Source organism: Myxine glutinosa, unplaced genomic scaffold, assembly GCF_964187855.1.
Source record: "Myxine glutinosa unplaced genomic scaffold, kmMyxGlut1.1 SCAFFOLD_2081, whole genome shotgun sequence".
NCBI classification, from domain to species: Eukaryota; Metazoa; Chordata; class Myxini; order Myxiniformes; family Myxinidae; genus Myxine; species Myxine glutinosa.
In genome coordinates, this window is record NW_027618176.1 from 64331 (window position 1) to 82985 (window position 18655).

Genomic DNA, 18655 nt, shown 5'->3' on the forward strand with positions numbered 1-18655 from the left:
GCTGAAGCATGTAAAACTTTACTGAGCCCACATGAGTACAGAGCAATGATGGGGCAGCTGAACCCCCAAAGCAACAAGTCATTATTCATCATCAAAAGTGGTGCAAAGAAACTGTAATGGCACTGAAATGTGAGCAACCTCCAACATCCTACAGGTTGTTCGTAAGTGGCCCTGGCGGAACTGGAAAAAGCCACATCATCAAACTCATCCATGCTGACACCAAGCGACTCCTCAAGCTGTCAGGCCATTTCGAGCCTGATGATGTGCTGGTCCTACTCTCTGCTTTCACTGGGACAGCTGCATTTAACATGGATGGAATGACGCTGCACTCAACCTTTCTCCTTTTTTTTTCTTTTTTTTTTTGGTGCAGGTGCCAAACAACACACCGATCAGGCTTTGAATGCAGAGAGGATGAATACACTCCGCTCAAGATTATGGAAACTGAAACTACTTATATGCAACTGATGAAGTATCCATGGTTGGTGCAGACTTGCTGGACAAAATACATCGCCGTCTGGAAGAAATTATGAACACACCTGGTGACACACGCTTTGGTGGTCAGAATTTTATCCGTTGGTGATTTTTACCAGCTACAGCCTATTGGCCAGAACTTTATGTTTGGTCTCCCATGAGATGATTATGCCAAGCTGCATGGCTCTCTCTGGCAGGAAAACTTGAGAACGGCTGAAGTGATGATCTAATTCAAACTTGGTACAGGTATGTATAATGATGTAAAGATTAAGTGATTCTATTTTGGGGTCAAATGTCAAAGTCTGTAATAGGTCTATAAGTTGAGAATGGCTGAAGTGATCTCATTCAAACTTGGTACAGATATGTATAATGACGTAAAGATTAACTGATTAGAATTTGGGGTCATGAGGTCAAATGTCAAAGTATGTAATGGGTCTATAACTCGAGAATGGTTAAAGGGATCTAATTCAAACTTGGTTCAGATATGTGTAATGATGTAAAGATTAACCGATCAGATTTTGGGGGTCCCGAGGTCAAAGGCCAAAGGTCAGAGGTCATGTCAGGTAGAAATGTGCTAACTTGGGCACAGCTGAATGGATTTAAATCAAACTTGATACAAGTATTATAATGATGCAATGATGTGCGTGGAGGCATACCAGTCGACGTCTTAATGTCGAAGAGTGCCGTTCTAGTTCAATTTGTTCTCTCGTCCATTCGCACAGTCCCATCATTGTAAGTTCCATTGCTTTATGCAGTTCTTCCTTTTATTTTCTTTATAATTTGGTCCTTTTGTAAGTAATGCACATAAGTTTTTATCTTTCACTATTCTGAGATCACCTGTGATAATGTGTTCATGATGTGGATCCTTAAATGCGGATTGTTCACAATTACAATGATGTGCGCTATTTAACCATTCCTCTATGTCTATAGATTGTACAGTTTCCTTGTTGTTACGTGCTCCTCCCCAAACCCCGGTCACGGTGTACCTCCGAGCCCCGAGAGGAGTCACGGCAGAAAGATGTGTTATTCTGTATGTCAAAGATCAATGGTGAAGCCACACCAATTGTTACCAACAAACAAATATTGTATTAAGATCACACAAGAATAACAGTACAACAACAATAGTAATCAATTGTACAACCAATATATATTTCCTATGATGGTACCATCAGGTTCGTACAATATAACTCACTGTGCTCCAAGTGAGCGAAAAGGAGAACATTCCCAATGTCTCTATTCCGGCATCAAGTAAAAGTTGATTCCGGCTTCAAGCCAAAGTCAGAACGATGCCTAATCGAGACCAGAATCCCGTTCGGATGACAGTCACAGTCCCGCTGCCAAAGATGGGCAAAGGTGTCCTCGAGTAGCGACGGGGAAATCACACCTTCAGGTATGGACGTTTGACGGCTCTCAATCGGCGAACCGCAAATTTCCACTCAAAAGCCATGTTACACACACACACACCAGATCCACGTCTGAATGCGGTGTAAATGATTAGAGCGAGGTGAAAAACCTTGAGCGATGTGCAAAGCGCGCGAGTCAAAATGGCCGACGACCCATTCTCGTGGTGTAACGGCACTCCAACGATTCTCTTCGGAATCGACCGCAAAACCTGACACGCAGGTTGATCTGTCACAGCAATAACAACTCTGTCGCAGGAATCCCTTTCCCGGGAAACCCCAAAGTTCACTTGTGACTCCCGCTCGTCAACGTTCGCTCCAGACAGGCAACGCTCCAAGCAACTAGGCTTCTTCTCCGACTCACTCGCTCTGCCTTCTTTTCCTCCTCTTCCTCTTCGTCGTCATCCGGTTCCGGTTTCATTTAAAACATTGACTTTTTACCTTTTGCAAATAATAACCTCTATTTCCCTTAAACGACAACAATAATAGTACAAGGAATCAAAAATGTTTACAGTGGATGAAAACCACCACAACAGAAGTGACGAATCCGTAACACTTCCACCCCTCAAGAAAGAAAGTTTGAACATAGTGAAAACTTTCTTTGCAGGCAAAAACTCTTTTAACAAACAAAAGTAAAATTCACACACAAATCATCAATTCCCGTGAGCAACAATAATTAATATTTCCCAAAATAAAGCAACAAAACTTCCAAACCACCTACAGAAATTTCCAAAGATAGTTCACTCTGGACAAAGCATCAGCAACGACATTGTCCCTGCCCTTCACATGCTCAATTCCCAAGTTGAACTCCTGCAAAGCCAAACTCCATCTCATCAACCTCTGGTTTTTATTTTTCATTTTTTGAATGAAGGTTATGGGGTTGTGATCAGTGCTCCAAAGCAAAGCAAATCTAGAGCACTTTTTGAAAGAGGCCGAGCTGAGAGTCAGGTTTCATGGTGGTTGGGTGGTGAGGCCTGGAAGTATTCACTGCATGGACGCATTAAGGAACGTGGAGTTCACGGGTTAATCCATGTCGGAATCTTGGCTCGGCTGCTCCTGAGCACTCAGTGCTTCCAACTCTTCTCTTGATCATAAAAATCATAATCACGGTTGTAGAGTCGGGTGCTGTAGTCACGTGAGTAGTGGTCCCCATCTCGGCTACCACCGTAATAGTCATCCCGTCGAGAGTTGCCAAAACTGCGCTGCTGCTGCTGGGAGCCTCCGTAGTAATCATGACTGCGGCCACCACGAAAACTACGACTCCCACCCCGGGAGCCATAGCCACCCCTGAAACTACCTCCACCTTTTCCTCCTCTGTAGCCCCCTCGACGCCCATGGCCTGCCTTCTCTACTGTTATGGTCCGACCATCCAAATCCTTGCCATTCAAATCCTTTTCTGCATCTTTGGCATCCTTTGTGTTTTCAAACGTGACAAAGCCAAACCCTCTCGACTTTTGCGTCTCCCTGTCTTTTATCAGCAGCACTTCCAAGAGTGGTCCATATTTGCCAAAGATAGAGTCCAGAACATCTTCACATGTGTCAAAGTTCAGTCCACCTACAAAGAGCTTGCCAACATTGCCTCCATCCATGACTTGTGTGTGCTGACACTTAGTTTCAGGGTACCCGACAAGAAGTGCCTGTGCAAAGCGTGATGTCAGTACCTTCTCCTTCTCTTCAGAGTGCTTACTACCCATAGCACGAGTGGCGGCACAGGATGGAAAGATACCCGGAATTCTCCTGCTCTAACTGTGTGGTGTTATTTTCCATACTAGGCTTTTCAACAAACATCGGATTACCAGAAACTCGACCACCGGCCAAATCATTCCCGATAACAAAAGATATTCCCTCTACAGGGAGAGTGGCTTGTAAACCTATGGTGACCGGTCCTGACAACAAATCAGACTTCAAATGGATGACATTAAGTGGAGCTTTAACATAGCCACCAACCCCCTGTAAAAGAACACTAACACCAGTTGCCGTCTTCTCTGACAATGGCAAAATGCCCTCAAGCATCAAAGATTGATGTGCTCCTGTGTCCCTCAATACCCTCACAGGTCTCTGGTTCGTTAAGTCTCCATCCAGTGACACAAACCCCTCTGAAATAAAAGGTTTGTAACCCTCTTGAACAAGGTCGTTCTGTAATGCCGTAATTTTGGCATGGGAACCTTCACAAGGCACTGTCCTCCAAGGACGATTTCTCGCATTTGCCAATGCATTCGGAGTTGTACTAGTCTGACTCCGCTCCTGATTTTTCCTTTTCAGGGCGTAACATTGGGACATCAAATGCCCAGGTTTCTTGCAAAAAGCGCAAGTAGGCCCAGAGGAAAAACTCATGGTCTGCCTCGGGCCCCCCGGAAGATTAGTCTGTCTTGGAACTGTAGTCTTCTGATCCCTAAAAGTCGCGGTATCAGATTTGTCCCCATAGTCATCTCTCGGCCGCCTCCATGAATATTTGTTCTCCGCACCTGATTTACCATAAATCCCCTGGCTAACTCTAGGCGGGAAGTTATGTTTGTGGAACCCCATCCTGTGTGTCGAGGAATAGTCATCTGCCACAATTGCTGCCTCATACAACTCTGGTACTTTCTTTTCACCCAGATGTACTTTAATGTCCACATGGACACACTGTTTGAATTCCTCCACCAAGATCAATTGTCGCAACAGGTTGAAGTCTTTCCCAATCCCTTTCGAATCACACCACCGATCAAACATGGTTTCCTTCATTCTGGCAAACTCCACATGGGTCTCAGTCTCCCTCTTCCTGGCATTCCTGAATTTTTGCCGGTAAGCTCCAGGGACCAATTCATAGGCTTTGAGATGGCTTTCTTCACTATCTCATAATCTGCACAATGGTCAATCGGTAAAGCCGAAAAGATATCTTGAGCTTTACCCATCCAGAACACTTTGCACTAACATAGTCCAGGACCCCACAGGCCATTTTAGCATTTGAGCCACTTTCTCAAAGTGTAAAAAAAACTTGGCTACCTCCTTTTCATTGAAGGGTGGAACCAGCCTCACATGCCTACCAACATCCCAAGTGTTTTGACTGGTTGTCGAACTAGCCGGCATGGATACTACTTCTCTCCGTTCTCCCATTAATTCCAGCTCCTTGAGTTTAAGTTCCTTCTGATACTCCATGTCACGTTCCTTTAACTCCCTTTCGGCTCTCCTTTCCTCTGCTCTTTCCTCTGGCTCTTCTTTCTTCTTCAGCTCTCCTTTGTTCTGCTCTTCTCTCCTCGAGTTCTTTTTCAGCTCTTCTTTCCTCTGCTCTTTCCTCTGCTCTTCTTTCTTCTTCAGCTCTCCTTTCCTCTGCTCTTCTCTCCTCGAGCTCTTTTTCAGCTCTCCTTTCCTCTGCTTTTAACCTTTCCTGGCTCTGCAGTTGCATCTCCATTTTCCGGAGCTCCACATTTTCTTTTTCCTTGGGTAACCAATCCAAGGCTACCTCTTTCCATGTTCCTTGTCCCACCAGAGATTCTACCACCAATGTCTGCATCTCTGCTTTCTTCATATTAACTCGGACCTCCAAGTTAAAATATTTGGCCAATATCAAGAGTTCCGATCTTTTTAACGCTTGGAACTGTGCCTCATTAGGGGACGCTGCAAACTTTTCTGCGTCAAACACCATGGTGACTATCAGTTAACACCTGTTAACCTTCACACAAAAAATTTCAAATTTGTTTTTTGAAAAATTTGGGAATGTTAGAAAAATTCCAAATTTGGGAATTTTGGGAATTATTTCCCGGACGAGTTTTAGGCAATTTGATCCCGGACGAGATTTTTGTCAGCAAAGACGAGCCCCCAATTTCGTCAGCAAAGCAAAGACGAGCCCCCAATTTCTGTTACGGCCAATTTTGGACGAGCCCACAATTTCTGTTACGTGCTCCTCCCCAAACCCCGGTCACGGTGTACCTCCGAGCCCCGAGGAGTCACGGCAGAAACGTGTGTTATTCTGTATGTCAAAGATCAATGGTGAAGCCACACCAATTGTTACCAACAAACAAATATTGTATTAAGATCACACAAGAATAACAGTACAACAACAATAGTAATCAATTGTACAACCAATATATATTTCCTATGATGGTACCATCAGGTTCGTACAATATAACTCACTGTGCTCCAAGTGAGCAAAAAGAAGAACATTCCCAATGTCTCTATTCCAGCATCAAGTCAAAGTTGTTTCCGGCTTCAAGCCAAAGTCAGAACGATGTCTAATCGATACCAGAATCCCGTTCGGATGACAGTCACAGTCCCGCTGCCAAAGATGGGCAAAGGTGTCCTCAAGTAGCGACGGGGAAATCACACCTTCAGGTATGGACGTTTGACAGCTCTCAATCGGCGAACCGCAAATTTCCACTCAAAAGCCATGTTACACACACACACACCAGATCCACGTCTGAATGCGGTGTCAATGATTAAAGCGAGGTGAAAAACCTTGAGCGATGTGCAAAGCGCGTGAGTCAAAATGGCCGATGACCCATTCTCGTGGCGTAACGGCACTCCAACGATTCTCTTCGGAATCGACCGCAAAACCTGTCACGCAGGTTGATTTGTCACAGCAATAACAACTCTGTCGCAGGAATCCCTTTCCCGGGAAACCCCAAAGTTCACTTGTGACTCCCGCTCGTCAACGTTCGCTCCAGACCTCAAAGCAACTAGGCTTCTTCTCCGACTCACTCGCTCTGTCTTCTTTTCCTCCTCTTCCTCTTCGTCGTCGTCCGGTTCCGGTTTCATTTAAAACATTGACTTTTTACCTTTTGAAAATAGTAACCTCTATTTCCCTTAAACGACAACAATAATAGTACATGGAATCAAAAATGTTTACAGTGGATGAAAACCACCACAACTGAAGTGACGAATCCGTAACATTGTAGATGAAGATCTTTCCCTGAATTGAATTTCCCAAAGTGTACACAACCCTTGGTCACTCTCTCTGTTGTATTGTTTCTCGAAGTTTACTCCACACTTCTTTCTGTTGTAGTATTTTCTCTACATTGATCATTCGACCCTTTTGTTATCAAACATAATTTTGATATGATTGTCTTTTGTAGGATTAACTTCTTTAGGTTTCTCTTTGTACATTTTATGGTGAATGATGTCCAGAATTGCTTCCATGTGTTGGATTGGGAGTTCCTCTTGATAGTCTTCGTCCATTAATCTGTTCACGATTTGCCAAACTTCTTTCAGTTGTTTTTTTGTTAAAGGTATTGAACTTAATTCTGCTGCTGTTAAGTAATGCACAGATATTTGATTTGTTAAGATCTAACCATTCATTTACAATTTGTTGTGGTGTGTCTATATAATTGGACATTTACGTCCATAATTATGTACTCTGTGTCTCTGAGAGTCTCGTGGTAAGGTGTAAAAACAGAGGCGATTATATTTTGTCCATTATGTTGTGTATATGTGTCATTAATTCTGTCATTTAATCCATAAGCAGTTCTTTAAGTAAGTAGTTCTTAATTCTTTAATCCAGAAAGGTTATGTGTGCTTACGTAATTGTGTGATTGTTTTATCTTCCATCCCATTCTTTTTACGGCCATTTCCGCTTATCTTTTCTACAACCTGAAAACTGAAGCTCGCATTTTTACAATATGCATAAGTAAAATGATGGGTAAGTAGTGGACAACCAGTAGTTCTATCTGGGTTTTTCATGCAGCTCCTGTGTGCATTCATTTTTACATTACATCTCCGCATTGTTTCACCAACATATTGCATCATCGTACATTTTCTGCAAGTCAATAAGTAAACTATACTTGAGGTTTTACATGTAAATAATTATTTTGTTTATTTCAACTTGTAAGATCTACCTGTTACTGTACAATTAATTATATTGTTTGTGGCAAATATAAGACAAGTTTTGCAATGGCAAATCCCACATTGATGCACTTTTCACACAAATATACGCGCGCGCACATGCACACACACACACACACACACACTTAATTAATTGTACAGTATCGGTTGTTCCTAAACTTAAATAATTTAAAGGATTGTTGTAAATGATGTTAATTTTACAACATCCCATATTCAACTTTATTTAAATTGTAAACCTCAAACATAGTTTCTCCACCTAAAGCAAGAACCTCAACCCGTAAGCAACTGACGAGTTTCCCGACTGCATGGATCATCAGCTGAACCCTGGTGTTGGGCTAGCGGCTAGGGTGCCGGCTTAGGATCCTAGGATCCTGGGTTCGAATCCCGGTCGATCGCTGAATTAACGCCAAGGGGGTTGACTCAGCCTGTCATCCTTCCGAGGTCGGCTAATTGAGTACCAGTTCACTGGTAATTCCCTGTTTGTCGTTAAAGGCGGCAAAAAGGGTTGGCGTCAGGAAGGGCATCCGGCCATAAAACATTGCTTCAAAAAGGGGACCGAAAAACAACAACAACCACGGTGCCCGAAAAAGGCCAACCCCCGCTTGCGGGGAAAAATGGCCTCTAAAGGTGGTTATGGATCATCAGCTGGGCACCGTTCTTCCTCGAGGTTTCAATCCTTTCAGCCCAGGACCTCTCCAAACAGCGGATCCACAACCTCGATCATGGATCCACATCAATTGATGGTAAATCAGTGGATCCACAACCTCAGTTGCGTCCAGGCAGTCAGTCAACCCATCAATGCAACATCACTTATCCCAACTTTACATGCAATAGGATTTAATGTGTTATCATATATTTATAACTTTCCTTACACACTCTATAATATGATAATATCATTAAATCATTCACATCTTACCCTTAAACACATCAATCGACCAAACAGCATGACCACACCACCTACCTCTCGATCAAACTCTATTTTGAATGTTCAAACTGTCATTTATAACGGTTTTTGGCATGCTGCCGTATCCTAGCAACCACTGATTCTTAGCAACATTGATTTGTAGTATATTTAATTATTATATTGTACTGTATTTACATAAAGATCTCATGAATAATATTTTTACAATTCGTATTGTATTTCACTAATTCGATTTGGTGTCGTTTTGTGATTTTAAAGAAAACTTGTTTTAATCGACCGACTGTAGCCCCCTGTGCTAACATACGTCTGACTAGTTGTTGTAATTTATTGACCAGGTCAGAGCTGGATGTGGTTGCTCTCACAGTCCTAATTATTTCACCTGCAACCGTACCATAAAATAGCTTTTTGGGAATGTTGCTGTCTAAGAAAGGCATTCGGACAATGTGGAATGGAAATGCATCTAGTTTATCAAATAATTTGGTATGAAATTTATTATTATGGATATGAATTTGTAATTCTAAAAAGGAAACTGAAGTGGAGGTTTGGTTTTCCTTTTTTAATTCAAGTTATTTTGGATATATATCATCATGAAGCTGATGAAATATAAATCCATCATTAATTGCCAACAAATCATCAATGAATCTGAAGATGTTTCCGCATCTTCGTGCAGTTGTTAATTTATTCCTGCACATGTTCTGGACCCAATCAAACTCGTACATGTGCAGAAACAAATTTGCAAAGAAAGGGGCCGGATCTGAACCCATGGGTATGCCCACTGTCTGCTGGAGCATCTTGTTGCCAAATGTAAAGAAACTGTTGTTTAGCAGAAATCGAATACTTTATTTGAGTTTACTTTTTGAAAAACTACATGAATATTGATTATCCTTTACAGACCAGTGTGCTCTGTTTTGATATACATTAATGGATACTCTATTACCTCCTGCAAATGCTTTATCTATTGCTCCGTCCAATGCGGTTACCAGCTTGTCATGTGGAATGTTTGTGTACAATGTGGAAAAATCAAAGGTTGAAAGACATTTTGCTTTACCCTTGTTATTAATGTTGTGGACACTGTCGATTACCGGTTTGGAATTGTCAATTATCAAGAATTTCTTAATACCAGAATAAAACTTCACTTTTTCATGGTAGTTTTTTAAGCATTTATCGATTAGTTTCATTGCCGCTGTAATACTGCCCGACAAAGGTTTCAAACTACGTTCTCTACTTGCGATGATGAACCTCATCTTACAAGGGTGTTTGTGCATTTTTGGGATCCAGTAAATGAATGGTAATTTATGGTGTTTATCCGGAACTATCAGTCTTCTCACCGTTGAGTGATTTGTATGGTGTTGTAGCGGTTACCGCTGGATGCACACAATCGCCTTGCACCGGCCAGAACACGGCCAGACGCGCCTCTCCCGGGCACGCCCGAACCTCCCGGGCACGCCCGGTCTCGTCTTTCCCGGGCATGCCCGCTCTCGCCTTTCCAGGGCTCGCCCAGAGCGTCCGGGCATGCCCGCTATCGCCTTTCCAGGGCTCGCCCAGAGCGTCCGGGCATGCCCGCTATCGCCTTTCCAGGGCTCGCCCAGAGCGTCCGGGCATGCCCGCTATCGCCTTTCCAGGGCTCGCCCAGAGCGTCCGGGCATGCCCGCTATCGCCTTTCCAGTGCTCGTCCAGAGCGCCCGGGCACGCCCAGCCTCGACTTGCCAGGCCGCAGCCAAACACGCCCGGGCAGGTCCAGACTCGCCTTTCCAAGGCTCGCCCTTGACACCCGGGCATGCCCGGTATAGCTTTTGCCGGGCAAACTTCCCGACATAAATGTGTATATATATTGCTGCCCGATAAACGGGCTTGTGAGAATACCTGACCTGTTTTGTTTCAATAAAGCAACTCGGACGAATTCCGTCTTTGGTCGCGTCAATTCTTTCGACTCGCGTTGGAGCGCAGTTCCTTCATTGGTGACCGAGCGACATGGACACGGCAGTGACGCTTAAACTGCCTACCTTCTGGGAGGCTCACGCGGCTGTTTGGTTCGCCCAGGCGGACTCTCAGTTCGCCCTGCGAGGCATCACCGCGGACGACACCCGCTTCCACCATGTTGTGGCGGCGCTCGGTTCCGCCACCGCGGCCCGCGCCTTGAGCCTCCTCAAGCACCCGCCGGCTGCTGACAAATACGACGCGCTGAAGACACTCCTCCTCGACGCTTTCGCCCTCTCACCGGCAGCACGCGCACGGCGCCTGCTCGCTCTGCCCGAGCTCGGCGACACGCGCCCGTCCGAGCGCATGGACTATATGCTCTCATTGCTCGGTGAGCACTCTCCGGATTTTCTGTTCCGCGAGCTGTTCCTTCGCCAGCTGCCTCACCCGGTACGCCTCGCCCTGGCTGGCACGTTGATCACGGATTCCCGCGCCCTCGCCAGGGAAGCCGATAAGATCTCCTCGGCGGGCCAGCACATCGGCGCGGTTACCTGGAGCCCGCCGCCGTCCGAGGCGACGCCCACGACGCCCGAGCGCCCTGCGCGGTTGGAGGCCGAACTGCCAGTGCAACTGGCGGCCGCCACGCCGCACCGCCCGCTTCCGACACGACGGCCAGGGCCTCCACCTGACCGGGCGTGGTGTTATTACCACGCCAGGTTCGGACACAAGGCTCGGACGTGCCGGCCCCCGTGCACTTTCGGCAGGTCGGGAAACGGCCGGGCCGGCGTTCATTCCCAGCCATGAGCGCCGGCCACTCGGGCAACTTGCTGTTTATTCGGGACAAAGCGTCTGGGCGGCGTTTCCTGTGTGACACCGGCGCCCAACTGAACGTCATACCCGCCTCCGAGCAGGACAGGCGGGACGCCGTTTGCGGCCCCTCTTTGGTCGCTGCTAATGGCTCGGCCATACGCACTTTCGGCCCACGCGTCGTCACCCTCTGCTTCGGCAGCCAGCGTTTTCAATGGACTTTTGTTACCGCCAGCGTCCCCGTGGCTTTGCTGGGCGCCGACTTCCTCTGCGCGCACGGGCTGCTGGTCGACGTCAAACGACGTCGCCTTGTCCACGCCGAGACCTTCAGCTCCCTGGCGTGCACAATGAGCAGCTCCGCGCCGACCGAACTGGCATGCGCCCTCCCGGCAGCGAACGAGTTCGCTCGCCTGCTCGCGGAATTCCCGGCCCTCACGCGGCCGACGTTTTCGGCTGTCGCGGTGCGGCACGGGATCGAGCACCACATACCCACTACGGGCCCGGCGGTCTACGCCAGGGCCCGCCGCCTCGACCCGGCCAAGCTCGCCATGGCGAAGGCCGAGTTCGACGCGTTGGAGCACCTCGGCATCGTGCGGCGCTCCGATAGCGCGTGGGCCTCGCCACTGCACATTGTGCCAAAGCCGGGGGGTGGATGGCGCCCGTGTGGTGACTACCGCTATCTCAACGATGCTACCACCCCCGACAGGTACCCGATCCCGCATATTCAGGACTTTTCTGCCCGTTTGGCGGGACGGGTCATCTTTTCGAAAATTGACCTGATACGGGGCTACCACCAGGTACCTGTCCGGGCGGCCGACGTCCCGAAGACGGCCGTCATCACGCCGTTCAGCCTGTTCGAATTTTTGCGGCTGCCGTTTGGCCTCAAGAACGCGGCCCAGGCGTTCCAGCGCTTGATGGACGGCATGCTGCGCGACCTGCCGTTTCTTTTCGTCTATCTGGACGATATCCTCGTCGCCAGCACGTCCCGCACCGAGCACCTCCTCCACCTCCGAACACTGTTCGGTCGCCTCAGCGAGCACGGCTTAATTGTCAACCCGGTCAAATGCCACTTCGGCGCGACGACCGTTGACTTTTTGGGCCACCGCATCACCAAGACCGGGGCCGTGCCGCTGCCGACCAAGGTCGAGGCCATCACCACGTTCCCGCGTCCCCGTTCCATCAAGGCCCTCCAAGAGTTCCTCGGCATGGTGAATTTTTATCACCAATTCGTGCCCCGCGCTGCTCAGCTCATGCGGCCCCTTTACGAGGCCCTCCGGGGCAAGCCGGCCAAGCATGACATTGTTTGGTCCGCGGCCATGGACGCGGCCTTCGCCAGCGCCAAACGGGCCCTCGCCGACGCAACGCTGCTGGCTCACCCGGTGCTCAATGCGCCCATCGCCCTCACTACGGCCGCCTCCAACTACGCGGTGGGCGCCGTCCATGAGCAATGGGTGGACGGGGTTTGGCAGCCACTCGCTTTTTTCAGCCGGCAACTCCGGCCGAACGAGTTAAACTACAGCACGTTCGACCGCGAGCTGCTCGGGCTATTCCTGGCCGTTCGCCATTTCCGACACCTCCTGGAGGGCCGCCCGTTCACGGCTTTCGTCGACCACAAGCCGTTGGTCTACGCAATGGCTAAGGTCACGGAGCCGTGGTCGGCCCGCCAGCAGCGCCATCTCTCCGCCGTGTCGGAGTTCACCACGGACATCCGGCACGTCGCCGGCAAAGACAACGCCGTGGCCAACTGTCTTTCTCGGGCCAGCGCGAACGCGGTCCACCTCGGCGTGGACTTCGCGCTCATGGCGGCCGACCAGATCACCGACGCCTCGGTGCAGGCACTCCGTGCGGCGGACACAGGCCTCCGCCTGGCCGACATTCCCTTCGCGGGCACCGTCCTGCTCTGCGACGTCTCCCAGGGCCAGCCTCGCCCCATCGTGCCCGTTTCCTGGCAGTGCCGCATCTTCGCCTCCATCCACGTCCTTTCTCACCCGGGCCGGAAAGCTTCTCAGAAGCTGGTGTCGGCGCGTTTCGTCTGGCACGGCCTTCGACGAAACATCCGCGACTGGGCCAACGCCTGCACGGCCTGCCAGCGGGTCAAGGTCCACCGGCACACCCAGGCCCCGCTGGCACCTTTCGCCGTGCCTGAACGGCGTTTCGACCACGTCCACGTGGACCTGGTGGGTCCCCTGCCCCCCTCGCGGGGGTTCACCCACCTGCTCACCATGGTGGACAGGACCACCAGGTGGCCGGAGGCCGTGCCCCTCACCTCCACCACCACCGCCGACGTGGCGCAGGCGTTCATTGCCACCTGGGTCGCGCGCTTCGGCGCACCAGCGGACATCTCGTCCGACCGCGGCCCACAGTTCACGTCTGAGCTTTGGGGCGCGGTCGCCCGTTCGTTGGGGGTCACGCTGCACCGCACCACGGCCTACCACCCCCAAGCCAACGGGTTGTGTGAGCGGTTTCACCGCTCCATGAAGGCCGCACTTATGCCCGGCCTTCAGGACGACGGTTGGGCCGACCGGCTGCCGTGGGTCCTTTTGGGCCTTCGCACGGCCCCCAAGGAAGACCTCCAGGCGTCCGCCGCCGAGCTCGTCTACGGCCAGCCGCTCCGCGTCCCGGGCGAATTCGTGCCCGACGCTACCAGTCCCTGGTCCGCCGCTCGCCAGCGCTCGGACCTCCAGGAGGCGGCCCGACGATTTGCCCCCGTGCCGACGTCCCGCCACGGTGGCCCCCAGTCCTACGTCCCCCCGGCGCTTCGCACAGCGGAGTACGTCTTTGTGCGTCATGACGCGCACCGGGGGCCACTCCGGCCGCCGTACGACGGGCCCTTCCGGGTCCTGCGACGGGGCGACAAGTCTTTCATCGTCGACTTCGGCGGCCGGCCGGACCGGATTTCTGTGGACCGCCTCAAACCGGCGCACATGGACATCGACCGACCACCACGGTTGGCCCTTCCTCCGCGGCGAGGCCGCCCCCCGTCCACAGTTCCCCCCGCTCGACCACCCACCACCACGTCGGACCCCTCCCCACGACCCTCCAGGGGTCGCTTCGGCCGGGTCATCCGGACCCCCCTTAAATTGACCCTGCCGGTGCAGGTCGATTCTGGAGGGGCGTGTGTAGCGGTTACCGCTGGATGCACACAATCGCCTTGCACCGGCCAGAACACGGCCAGACGCGCCTCTCCCGGGCATGCCCGGACTCACTGTTCCCGGGCACGCCCGAACCTCCCGGGCACGCCCGCTCTCGCCTTGCCAGGGCTCGCCCAGAGCGTCCGGGCATGCCCGCTATCGCCTTTCCAGGGCTCGCCCAGAGCGTCCGGGCATGCCCGCTATCGCCTTTCCAGGGCTCGCCCAGAGCGTCTGGGCATGCCCGCTATCGCCTTTCCAGGGCTCGCCCAGAGCGTCCGGGCATGCCCACTATCGCCTTTCCAGTGCTCGTCCAGAGCGCCCGGGCACGCCCAGCCTCGACTTGCCAGGCCGCAGCCAAACACGCCCGGGCAGGTCCAGACTCGCCTTTCCAAGGCTCGCCCTTGACACCCGGTATAGCTTTTGCCGGGCAAACTTCCCGACATAAATGTGTATATATATTGCTGCCCGATAAACGGGCTTGTGAGAATACCTGAGCTGTTTTGTTTCAATAAAGCAACTCGGACGAATTCCGTCTTTGGTCGCGTCAATTCTTTCGACTCGCGTTGGAGCGCAATTCCTTCAGTGTTGTATCAAGTCTGTTTTGTTATCGTTACTTATTTTGTAGGTCTTTGAAATTCCCGTGTCTAAGCCCAATTCTTCCAAAAGTGTTTGAATGTAGAATGTTTTACATACAAATGCAATATTATTATTTGCTTTGTCAATTGGAACAATAACATATTGTGTTTGAAGCTGCCTTAAGCAATCACGTGTCTCTGGATTGTTTAAAATTGCCTTCGGATTATTGATTCGAACTTTTCTTTTCAAATCAACAACTCTCCTTTACACTTACACTTACACTTACACTTACACACACACTTACACACACACTTACACACACACTTACACACACACACACACACACGATAACTCTGAAATGGTGTGATTCGGCAACTAAACCTCTCTTCGAAGCAGAGAATTGGGAAGACAATTATGCAAAGTACAGTATGTTGTGTGCAGATTATTCTGACCATTATTATTATGATGACAAATTACTACTTTTAACAGCCCCAATTATTGCCAAATTCTTGTGGGTTCGGCCAGAGAAGGCTTGGGGCCAAAGCCTTTCAAAACCGGAATTTAGAATTTCTTCACGGTGCTGGTGAGACCTTGCCTAAACTTCAAAAAAGACACCATGGTATTATGAAGGTTCACCTCATAGTTACAGAAGATGGGACACCCAGCCTAATGCCCATTTTAGGGACAGTACACTTTGTGATGCAATGCCCTGCCTGTGAAACGCCAATCTGACATTTTGTAGTTGGGTCGGGAATCAAACCCAGGTTGGACAGCCCAAATATAACTGTACTACCTCTGCCCATTGCATGCACATAAACAAAAAGACATCCATAGTATTTGTATAACCTGGAGAATTTTTGGGGCATCCACAGCAGTCATCTGAATTAGGTTTCTGGTGGTCATAAAGATAATATGCAACATTTGGTATCTCTGCTTCATGTGAAGTAAGAGTGTGAAGTTCAATGAAGGCATGGACTAAAATAACACAATCACCACCACTGCCTCCACAAACAAAGGGTGTTAAGAGTAAAGCTTAAGGGTGTGATACAATACCTTACTGGGAGACAATGGCTCCAGTGTTGGTATGATTTCAGCATCAGCACCTATGTCTTTTCTCTTCTCCCCATGATCTTCCACATCCTCTCCTTCTTCATCATCCTCGTCATCATCCAAAAAACTTAGGCTTTTCTCCTTGTCTTGGGTAGTCTTCTCATCCGCAGCAATCTTCCCCTCAATCATTGCTTCCCCCGGGTCTAGGAAGCTAGTGTTGGCACGAATATCCAACTGTCCATCCACCCAAGCAAGCTCGCCGTCCCGAGCACGTCGGAAGGTCAGTGAACTGACCAGCGAGTCTTTGAGACGAACCTGAGTGGAGCCAGTCATATTTGTTGGACAAAAAAAAACACTTTGGTTGATCAAATGCATAAAAATTAAACGGCAATTCCCTATAAGGGCAATTCCCTTTTTAAGTGGCGAAGCCATTTCGATATATGGATGTGTCCATCGGCCTGTCAAAAATGAAGAACCTTTCAAACCCGTGTTTAATTCTAAGGGGTTCTAAAGGGCAATTCTAATGGTTCTAAAGGGTAATTTTAAAGGGTTATATAAGGTAATTCTAAAGGACTCTAAAGGGTAATTCTGAAGGGTTCTAAAGGGTAATTCTGAAGGGTTCGAAAGGGTAATTCTAAGGGGTTATAAAGGGTAATTTTAAAAGGTTCTAAAGGGTAATTCTAATATGTTTCATTCGTCTCTAGGCTTTGACCATTTCATATTAAAAATGCCAAACTAAACCGCATCCTTCGGAAAGGGGTGCGATTTTTTTAATACAAGGACAGAAATTATGGCAAGGACAGTTCAATGTTGAAATGTTTGCTCAGGTCATGAACATTTAAAAACCATGAGATGAAAGACGACACAAGCAATACTTGATAATCTTTAGTTATGTTAATCCTTAATTAATATTTCTTATTATGCTTGAAATATATACTCTCAATACGCTATATATTCATTGGTATTTCACTTTTCATAAAAAGAAGGCATTGATCCACTGTTCAAACTCACATCAGCTTACACCACTGTGGGTTTTAGTATGTTTAACCATTACCATCTGAGTAAATAGTTCAGGTCGATGGTTTAAATCCCATGTATTATGTGGAATTACCTACAAGTAGTCTTACAAACCATATAAAAAGTACACAGACATCTTTGTGTAGAAAACTGGGTGTTAAAAAGAAAACAAAATTGGCTGTGCATTGTGCAAAGCGGCAAAACACACAAATTGTGAGCCAAGGTGGTGCATACCGGGAAAGAGGGCAGATCAAGAATGGCGTGAGAAGAAGTCTGCTGGGTCTGTCTGTCTCTCTATGTCTGGCTTTCTATCTTTCTCTGTCTGTCTGTCTGTCTCTCCCTGGACCACTGCTGTGCAAGCCTTCCTATCACTCCCCACTATAACAATGATTTGCCTGCAAGCTGTGCGCTGGTGGAGATAGCTGGACCTTGCTGCCCATTCTGCACAAGCACGGGAGTTTGTAAGGAGGGTCTTGCAGAGGAATATGGACGTACGCCCTAACTCACGTGTGCAAGGTACAGGGTCTAGAGAAGGTTTCTTTTGTTTCTCGTCTATCTTGCTATTGTCTTGTGTTTGCTTGACCGAATGGAATAACCATAGGCCAAGTAAGAAAGTCACTGGATTGTGGGCATGGAAGATTTATTTCTTACTAATGAGGTACCTGTACCATGCACTGGTGGGATTACACATGTGGTAAATGGCTGAACTGCTAATGCCGAAGCCGTGAACGAGTCTACAGTGCTAATGCCGAAGCCGTGACTGAGGTTACATGTGGGGAGGGGGAGAGAGAAAGAGAGAGAGAGAGGGGAGAGAGGGAGAGAGAGGGAGAGAGGAGGAGAGAGGGAGAGAGAGGGAGAGAGGAGGAGAGAGGGGGAGAGGGAGAGAGGAGGAGAGAGGGGGAGAGAGGGAGAGAGGAGGAGAGAGGGGGAGAGAGGGAGAGAGGAGGAGAGAGGGGGAGAGAGGGAGAGAGGAGGAGAGAGGGGGAGAGAGGGAGAGAGGAGGAGAGAGGGGGAGAGAGGGAGAGGGGGAGAGGGGGAGAGAGGGGGAGAGAGGGAGAGAGGGGGAGAGGGGAGAGAGGGAGAGAGAGGGAGAGAGGGGGAGAGGGGGAGAGAGGGGGAGAGAGGGGGAGAGAGGGGGAGAGAGGAAGAGAGGGGAGAGAGGGGGAGAGGGGGGAGGGGGGAGAGGGGGAGAGAGGGAGAGAGGGAGAGAGGGGTAGAGAGGGGGAGAGAGGGGGAGAGAGGGGAGAGAGGGGGAGAGGGGGGGAGGGGAGAGGGGGAGAGGGGGAGAGGGGGAGGGGGAGAGGGGGAGAGAGGGGGGAGAGGGGGAGAGGGAGAGAGGGAGAGAGGGAGAGAGGGAGAGGGGAGAGAGGGAGAGAGGGAGAGAGGGGGAGAGGGGGAGAGAGGGAGAGGGAGAGGGGGAGAGGGGAGAGAGGGGAGGAGGGAGAGGGGGAGAGGGGGAGAGGGGAGAGGGAGAGAGGGGGAGTGAGGGGGAGAGAGGGGGAGAGAGGGGGAGAGGGGGAGAGAGGGGAGAGAGGGAGAGAGAGGGG

At 49.6% G+C, this 18655-nt stretch overlaps 1 protein-coding gene across 1 annotated transcript in view; it reads right to left on the minus strand.

The window, feature by feature from the left end:
- The window catches only part of LOC144889266 (cleavage and polyadenylation specificity factor subunit 2-like), a 43038-nt gene extending 26597 nt beyond the window's left edge, over nt 1-16441 (minus strand). Inside the window, exon 1 of the mRNA XM_078769322.1 lies at nt 16095-16441. Coding sequence (XP_078625448.1) covers nt 16095-16424 — 330 coding nt within the window. The 5' untranslated portion in view covers nt 16425-16441. The remainder of the gene's footprint in view (nt 1-16094) is intronic.
- Between the last annotated feature and the right edge of the window lie 2214 nt (nt 16442-18655).